At 40.6% G+C, this 9,519-nt stretch overlaps 1 gene segment (V, D, J or C); it reads left to right on the top strand.

The window, feature by feature from the left end:
- Nucleotides 1-3,573: 3,573 nt before the first annotated feature.
- On the top strand, nucleotides 3,574-6,991 carry LOC128106757 (T cell receptor alpha variable 10-like). The segment is given in 2 exon segments: nucleotides 3,574-3,619; nucleotides 6,630-6,991. Coding segments are annotated over 2 exon segments (408 nt in total).
- The last annotated feature ends 2,528 nt before the right edge of the window (nucleotides 6,992-9,519 follow it).

Raw genomic sequence — 9,519 nt, 5'->3', positions numbered from 1 at the left:
ACTCGCTCTAGGACTTTTGTCATGAAAGCATGCTGGATTTTTCCAAGGTCCTTTCTGCATGTACTGAGATCATGTGACTTTTGTCTTTAAGTACATGTATATCATTTGCTACAATTATTAACTATATACAATGACTACATAAATATATACAATAACTATATATTATTGTATATAATAAATATATACAAACTACTATATTGAACTCTCTGTGCATTATGTATGATCATTTTTATGTAATCCTTCATGAGGTTTGCAAGTATTTGAGTGAAGGTTTTTGGATCTATGTTTCTCCCAGATATTGGCCAGTTTTCTTTTTCTGTTGTGTCTTTAAATAGTTTTCATATTACAATGATACTGTCTTCATAGAAATTTGGAAGTCCTCCTTCTGCTTCTATTTTTAAAAATAATTTAAAAAGTATTAGTTATTAATCTTTTTTGAAAGTCTGCTAGGATTCACTTTTTTGTTTGTTTGTTTTGTTTTTCAAGACAGGGTTTCTCTGTGTAACTTTGGATCTTTCCTGGAACTTACTCTGTATCCCAGGCAGAGGGATAGCTCAGTTGTTAAAGGCTAGGCTCACAACCAAAAATATAGGATTCACTTTTTAATATATCTGGGGCTGGACCTATTTAGTCAGAAAGGATTTTATTCCTGCTCCGATCCCTTTATTTGTTACAGTTATGTTTAAATATTTGGTTTCTTTTTGGGTTAAGTTTTGTGCTTTGGATGAATCTAGACATTTATCCATTCTCCTTATATTTTCTAACTAAATGGAATACGGGTTTTAGAGTACTCCCTTATAATATTCTGAATTTCTTTGGTGTGTGTTGTGATGTTTCCCTGTTCATTTCTGTTTCCATTAATTTGGGTTGTTTCTGGGCCAGGGGTCTGTTAATTACATTTATCGTCACAGAGAGCTAATTGTTGGATTCATTAATTCATTGTACTGCTGTCTTTGTTTCTATTTCATTAATTCCTGCTCTGATTTTTTTGTTATTTCTTGTTGTCTGGTAGATTTGGGCTTGGTGTGTTTTTGCTTTTGAAAATTCTTTTTTTATTTAATATTTTTCTACAATATAATTTGATAATTTCCCCCTCTGCCAGTTCCTCCCAGATCTTCCCCCATCTCCTAACCCATTCAACTTTGTGTTCCTTTTCTCTCTCCTAAAAAAAAAAAAATGAAAATAAAAAACTCAAGTAACTAAAAAAATACCCTACAAAAAATAAAATACAAACTATTGTGTGCTATTGGAATCATTCATCACCTATAGGTCTTACTGTAGCTAGCTAGAGTTTTCCTGCCTGGCCCACAGTCAGGACAAATCTCTGTCACCCGCCAGTCCCACAGCCGATCAGATCCAACCAAGTAAACACAGAGACTTATATTGCTTACAAACTGTATTGCCATGGCAGGCTTCTTGCTAACTGTTCTTATATCTTAAATTAATCCATTTCTATAAATCTATACCTTGCCACGTGGCTCATGGCTTACCGGCATCTTCACATGCTCTTTGTCATCCTGGCGGCTGGCAGTGTCTCTGACTCAGCCTTCCACTTGCCAGCTTTATTCTGCTCCTTATCCCGCCTATACTTCCTCCTGCCTGACTACTGGCCAATCAGTGTTTTATTTACTAACCAATCAGAGCAACACGTTTGCCATACAGAACATCCCACAGCATCTTACAGTCTTTTTGCCTCCTCTTCCACATAGATCCCTGAGGCTTTGAAGGGGAGAACTTGGGTGAAAAAATTCCATTTAGGACTAAGTACTCCACTGTCTCTCACTTTTTGCAAAATGACCAGCTGTGGGCATCTATGCGAAATCCTATATACTGCTAGAAAAAGCTTTTCTGATGATGCTTGAGTAACGCACTTGTCCATGTGCACAGCAGAATGTTATTAGGAGTCATTTCATTGCTATGTTCCTTTAGCAGTATAGTAGTATTAGGTTAGCCCCTAAGTCCCTGACCTACCTCACTTCAGGTTCTTAGCCACTTTAGTGGTGTCAGGAATGGGTTACATTTTATGGAAAGGCTTTAAGTCCAATCAAAAATTGGTTGATTACTCCCTTAACTTTTGTGCCACCATGTCACTAATATGGCTTGCCGGCAGGTCACTGTTACAGTTCTCAAGGTTTGTAGCTGGGAGATATTGATGATTGCCTTTCTTCTCTGATAGTGTGGAAAGTACCATCCAGTAACATGAATGTTAGTCAGTAGGGGACAAGTGTCTAGTTAGGCACCAGCTCAGCTTCTCTATGTTTGATAACATATGTAAGTGTTGTCTTCATCAACAGGGCCTTACTACTAGATTGTGGAGAATAACAAATAGCCTTTGCAATAGCCCGCAATGTTCAGGGGTTTCCATGGGGCCTCTTTGGCCAATGACTCATCAAGATGTAACCTATTCCTGGCACTGGAGGTTTTCCTTGGTGATGTAAGATGCCTAGTTGGGGTATTGTCTGTCCTATTATTTAGTGTCTAATTAGATTCCTTTTATATGTATGTATATTTTAGGACACCTGTACAGTAGGAGGTTCTCATATGGCTTTTCAAATGGCCTTGGTGTTAGTTGTCCCTCCCCACATTCCCTTCTTTACCTTTGTCTTCCATCCCCTCCCTATTTAATTCTCCTGCACTATATTCTATTTCTTCTTCATTCTCCTCCCTCCTTAGTCCCCTATCTGGTGCCTAACTTTTGTGATTATTTGGATTGCAGCACGTCTATCAAAAGCTTAAAAGTCCACATATAAGAGAAAACATGCAGAGGCAGAGCCAGGCGGTTCTGTGAGGCCAGCCTGGGCTACCAAGTGAGTTCCAGGAAAGGCGCAAAGCTACACAGAGAAACCCTGTCTCGAAAAACCAAAAAAAAAAAAAAAAAAAAAAAAAAGAGAGAAAACAGGCAATATTTGTCTTTGGGTTTTAAGTTACCTCACTCATGTTTATTTGTTCTAGCTCAATCCAATTACCTTCAAATTTCATCATTTTAGTTTTTTAACATTCCACTGTGTAAATGTACTACACTGTCAATCATCTGTTCATCAGCTGATTGACATCTAGGATGTTTCCAATTCCTGTCTACTGTGAATAGGGCAGTGAAGAACATAGATGAGCAAGTAAGGTGGTAAAGTCCTTTGGGTATATGCCCAAAAGTACTATAGGAGGATCATAATGTAGAACTGTTCCCAGATTCCCAAGGAGTCATTACACTGATTTCCATGATGCTTGTACAAGTTTGCACTACCATCAATAATGAATAAGTGTTTCCCTTTTCCCACATCCTCATCAACAAGTTCTGTCATCAATTTTATTGATCTTGGCCATCTGACATGGGTAAGATGATATCTGTTTTCACATGTCCAAGGGCCTAGAGACTGACATATGCCTTATTATTAAGATCAGGGAGGAGGCACAGGGTAACATCCATCCTCAGTTCAGTTTCTGTCCACCAGGGGGTGCAGTTTCCTAACAGAGGTTCATTTCCTGTGTGATTTGTATGTGAGCAGCCTCATCCTTTCTCGGAGTTTACATTTCTTCATGCTAAGCATCAAGACCATTTTCTAGATGACACTAAAGATGAACTCTTCTCCAGGCTTCGTGACTGCGATACTCTTCATACTCGGTAAGTAAAGGGATGTAAACAGCAAAGTCTTTAGTTGTAAGTTATCTAAGAGCATTATCTTCGGGGTGACACAGAACTCATTCTCACTCTCTCCTCTCCTTGCACTCTAGGAAGGACCCATGGAAACTCTGTGACTCAAACAGGTGGCCAAGTGACCATCTCAGAAGGCAGGTTCCTGACAATAAATTGCACGTATTCAGTCACAACCATAGCATCTCTGGCTCTTTTCTGGTATGTTCAATATCCTGGAGAAAGTCTACAGCTCCTCATGAAAGTCCTTACAGCTGGCGTGAAGGGAAGCAGCAGAGGTTTTGAAGCTACACATGATAAAGGATCCACTTCCTTCCACTTGCAGAAAGCCTCGGTCCAAGAGTCAGACTCGGCTGTGTACTACTGTGCTCTGAGTGACACAGTGGTGGAAACTGCAGGGGGAGCTGAACACAAACTGAGAGGCAACAGGCAGTCTGGCTGCTGAGCACCTGCCTCTGAAATCCCTCTGGCTTTACCATACCCTGTGCTGTGGGGCCTTACACTTCTCTGTTGTTGAAAATCTCATAAATGTTCTCATGCCAGGCCACATAACTTCACAAACCATTAGAATAATGAAGTGGTCTCTGGGGCCAGATCTTAAGATATTGTCCTGCAGTGCTGGGGATTAACCCAGAGCCTTGTCCAAGCAAGTAGTCTGCCACTGAGCCACATTTTAAACCTTGTCTATCTTTAGATAATCAAATGTGCTAGATAAAGAGACATTTACAAAATGTGACCTAACAGAGTCTGGTAGGAAAGGTGACAGAAAGCTGCAATCCTTCCCTTCAAAGCCCTGCAGAATTCTTAAGGAGAAGGAGGAAGAGCCGGAACTCAGGTGCAAACAGCAACATGAAGAGCTGAAGGGAGGGACACTCATTGAGCAGGAGACAGGTCACTTTCAGGGTAAATCAGACAGGATTTCTTCTATTTTAGGGGAACCTCATTCTTCCTTCCTTTCTACCTACCTACCTACCTACCTACCTACCTACCTACCTACCTGTCTGTCTGTCTGTCTGTCTGTCTGTCTGTCTATCTATCTATCTATCTATCTATCTATCTATCTATCTATCTATCTATCTATATTTCTTTCTTTCTTCCCTTCCTTCCTTTCTTCCTTCTTTTGTTCCTTCCTTCCTCCCTTACTTCTTTCTTTCTTTCTTTCTTTCTTTCTTTCTTTCTTTCTTTCTTTCTTTCTTTCTTTCTTTCTTTTTTTAAATGGAGTCTCTCTATGTAGCTCTGACTTTCCTGGAACTCTTTGTAGACCAAGGTGGCCTCAAATGCACAGAGAAACCCCTGCCTCTGCCTCCCAAGTGTTGACATAGACGAGAGTCAGTATACCTGACTATTACTTTCCTCTTAAACCCTTCAAATGATCCCATGAGATCCACCTATTTCACAGTGAGATTTAGATTAGTGTTAGGGCTGGGTACTGTTGGATGGCCACACTGTCACAAAACCAGTGATCACACTGTCTTTACCTCTCATCATTCTCTACTAGGAACATGTTTTGTCCTGTATGTATGGACTATTCTGGTTTCCTTTTGATTTCTCAGGCAAGCTATGTTTCCATTCCTTTGCTTTCTCCATCTCTATGCATCAGATCTCAGATGTACAGTAAACCTTCACTTATCTAATCAACTTTCACATTTTCATTGCTTCAAATTCACTGAGAAATGAGAAGCATTAAGAAAGGAGTTTTCAAGACCTTCAACACTTACCACATGTCAGTACCTGTGCGGGATCCTCGACTTTTCCTCTGTCAGTGTGTAATTCAGGAGCACAGAGCACCGCCAGTCCTTAGCATCTATGACCACAACAGTAGGTTTGGAAAAGGATTGTTGAACTAATAATGCCTGATTAAAAGTCCTACCGTTACTATGGGAGCAGAATTTAACATTCACTCAAAAGTACATTGTATGCAGACTTGAAATTGTCAAAAAATCAATAAAAATATTATTTATTTATTTACTTATTTATTTTGGTTTTTTGAGACAGGGTTTCTCTGTGTAGCTTTGCGCCATTCCTAGAACTCCCTTGGTAGCCCAGGCTGGCCTTGAACTCACAGAGATTCGCCTGGCTCTGCCTCCCGAGTGCTGGGATTAAACGTGTGCACCACTACCGCCCAGCTAAATATTTATTTTTTGAACAGAATTTTAATGTACATGTTTCTTGACAAATCTCATTTTTTTTAAACTGGTAACATAGTAGCAAATAGACCAGGGGAAATGTCACATTCTAAAGGAATTTACATTTTAGGTTCAGACTAAGTTCAGGCTAGTCATTACCACTAGCCCCTGCCATGAATCATTTCTATTCAAACCTTAAAAAATCATTAGGCATCTGCTTTCAGATGAAGAAAGTAAACATTATCTGTCCTGTCTAATGTCCTATGTAGAGCTAGAGTTAAACTGAGGCCCTGAAATACAATCTGACACTCCACTGTGTTTCCATGGATATGTAAGAATTTACACCATAAATCACATTGCCAACAGTGAAAAGGAACTGCAAAAAGTTTACCCAAAGGTCTTGAGCAAGTCTAGCTCTCACCTCAAGATGGCAGTGTTTGCATTGGTCCTGTCTCCAGGAGCTGAGGTGTGTATCAGGTCTCTGATTGGCTGGCTGTACTTCCTGAGCCTTCCTTTATGTTACTGTTTCTATTTCATCAGAAACCGCTGGTATAACAGCTTTGGGGGCAGACTTCTGCAGAACAACCATGGAGAAGCACCTGAGTGCCTGCTGGGTGGTTTTATGGCTGTATTTCCAGTGTAAGTTACAGGAGGCTTTAGGGGGGCACAGGAAGTCAAAAAACATTTTCTTAGGATTTGGGGAAAAGATGTAATACCTTGGGATAGATGGAGGGAGGAAAATAAGGCTATTCCTAGATCACCTGAGATTCACGCAGAGAGTAAAGAAGGTAATGAACTACAAGTACTGAGTGTGGATGATTGATTTCTGGAATTTCACACTGTTTTCTGAATAGGGGTTGCTGGCAAGACCCAAGTGGAGCAGACTCCCCAGTCCCTGACTGTCCAGCAGGGAGAGAACTGTGTCCTCCAATGCAATTACACTGTGAGCCCCATGAACAATTTAAGGTGGTACCGACAAGACACAGGCAGAGGTCTTGTGTCCCTGGCAGTCATGACTTACACAGTGAACAAAAAGTCAAATGGAAGATATTCAGCATCTCTGGATGCAGATGCTAAGCACAGCACTCTGCACATCACAGCCTCCCAGCTCGAGGACACGGCCTCCTACATCTGTGTGGTGGGAGCACCATGCTCCATAGATACTTGCAGCCAGTACGAAAACCTGCTCCTGGAGGCTTCAAGGAGGCAGAGGTGACAGAACAGTCTTTTTTTTTTTTTTTTTTTTTTGGTTTTTCGAGACAGGGTTTCTCAGTGTAGCTTTGCGCCTTTCCTGGAACTCACTCTGTAGCCCAGGCTGGCCTCGAACTCACAGAGATCCGCCGGCCTCTGCCTCCCGAGTGCTGGGATTAAAGGCGTGCGCCACCACCGCCCGGCCAGAACAGTCTTTTTAACACTGTACTAGGGAACTGAATTTCCCTTTTTGGCTGATTAGTCTCACTAGAAAGACAATTTTAAAACAGCCTGAAAAGAAAGCTTGAGGACAATTTTAATAGATTTTGAGAGAAAAACAACAGTATAGCAAAGTAGAATATCATGGCAGCCGCCATGAGGTGAGGAGATGGAGAAAATGTTAGCCTTTTCAGTTCACCACAGAGGTCAGAGAAACAGTGAGAAAGCTTAGAATGTCAAGGAAATATGCTCAGGAGTGCTGAGCCATGGATCCGTATGTAGAGGGCAGTCAGTACCTCACTCTTGTGTCCCACAGAAAAGGATTGTACCAGGAATACATGCTTAAAAATTGAAAAAGAAATAGCTTATTAAGAAAGAAAAACATTCTTAAGAATAGATGTGTGCTAATGAGCTGAGGAGAGAGTCCCAAAAACATCTGACCACACTGTGGTTATAAGACCCTTGGAGTCCCCAACTCTATCATGCATTTTGCCTGAGCATTTTTGCAAAATCAAAGTTCCTTAGATGAAGTCCAGGTAAGGAAAGTCATCCAGTTTTCCTTCTTTCATATGTTAACCTTTTACAAAGAGTAATCATTTCTAATTTAAACATTTTTGAGAATTTCATAAAGGTTTATCATACTTACATAATTTCTACTTCACTCTCTTCCCTTCTAACTCCCCTCATATTTTCCTTACTCCTTCTCAAACTCATGTTCTCCTCTTTAATTACTGTTACACACACACACACACACACACACACACACACACACACACACACACACACACTCACAAATCTTGTTGAGTCCATTTAGTGTTGCTCCTATGTATATATGTTTAGGGTGACCTCTTGGAATTGGATAACCTATCAGAAGTCTTACTCCTGGAGAAAGCTGATTCTCCCCATCTCAGCAGTCATTAATTGTCTGCATCTCTTCATCCAGGAGTGGGACCTTATGAGATTTCCCATATCTATGCTGACATGTCAGTTGGCACTGTCATTTTACAGGTCTTGTTTAGTTGATCACATTTTTTTTGATATTTCTTGGGTGCAGCTTCCCTGTCATATACAGAAGACACAGTCTCACAGCAGATGTCCTGGTCCTCTGGCTCTTTCAGTCTTTCATCTTCTCCTTCCTCAATGTTCCTTGAGCCTTGAGTGTAGGGGTTTGATTGTAGACATATCAGTCGAGGTTGGACACTACATGATCAGTTGTGGTCTGCACTTTCACCAATTTTGGACATCTGTAATAGTCTCTTTTGTTTGCTGCAAAATGATGCTCCTTTGATGAGGGGTGAGAGCTTATCTGTGTGTATAATGATCAATATTTAGAATTTTGTAAGAAATTATACTGGTTTAGGGAAGTGACATTAGTATGCTCTCTTCTAGGGATCATGGCCTCATGGGCCATGGGTACATGAGCTAGATTTACAATACCGGCATGGATTTCTTTCTATTGAATGGGCTTTAAGTCCAGCTAGACAGATGTTGGCAGCTACCAAGATATACATTGTATAAAGCTAGTCATTTTTTTGTGGCTCATACACAGTATACATAAGTAAGACTCTTGATTACTTTTCTCCTTCAGAAGCATGAACAGCTCCTTTGGATATTGTGAGAGCTAATTCTTAGAGAAGAGATTTCAAGGATGGGGCCAACTTGATTCTCTCAAATCTTGAATCTCAAGTGTGTCCTGTCTTAAACAATAGGCTCTTACCTTCAGGTTCTGGGAGGAAATCAGTGACAATGGCAACAAAGCATGCTATTTTGAGAGTCTCTTTGACTTCTCTGACCAACATCTCAAGGAAAGTTTCCGATGCTTAGCACTAGGGCTTTGTTAGATAGTTTGTGCTTCTTGGGAAGAGCATTATCCCTCCAAGTGGAGCACGTTCATTCAAACTATCACCTATCATCTACTATCTGCCTCTCTCTCTCTCTCTCTCTCTCTCTCTCTCTCTCTCTCTCTCTCTCTCTCTCTCTCTCTCTGTCTATCCATCTATCATCAATCTGTGTATCTACCATCTATCAACTATGTACACATGCACACACACAGCGTGTATTTTTAAATAAAGATTGAATTACATGCTCTCCTATGGCTTTTTCAGACATCCTTAGCACCTTCTGTAGTTCATTCTTTCTCTCTCCCAAGTTAAATACTATCTTTGCCTTTCAAATTTTCCCCTTTGTAGCACCTGTATCCTACTGTCCACTTTCTAGGACTCCTTCTTCCATTTCTACCAATGGCATGTTTTTAGTTTCATAGTTTCTGTAGTTACCACAGGCTGTGTACTCCCATCTGAAGATTCAGGCTGGGAACCACAAATACGACAGAAC

The sequence above is a fragment of the Peromyscus californicus genome, unplaced genomic scaffold (genome assembly GCF_007827085.1).
Source record: "Peromyscus californicus insignis strain IS unplaced genomic scaffold, ASM782708v3 Scaffold_12__1_contigs__length_115047231, whole genome shotgun sequence".
NCBI lineage: Eukaryota > Metazoa > Chordata > Mammalia > Rodentia > Cricetidae > Peromyscus > Peromyscus californicus.
This window is presented reverse-complemented; position numbering and strand designations above follow the sequence as displayed.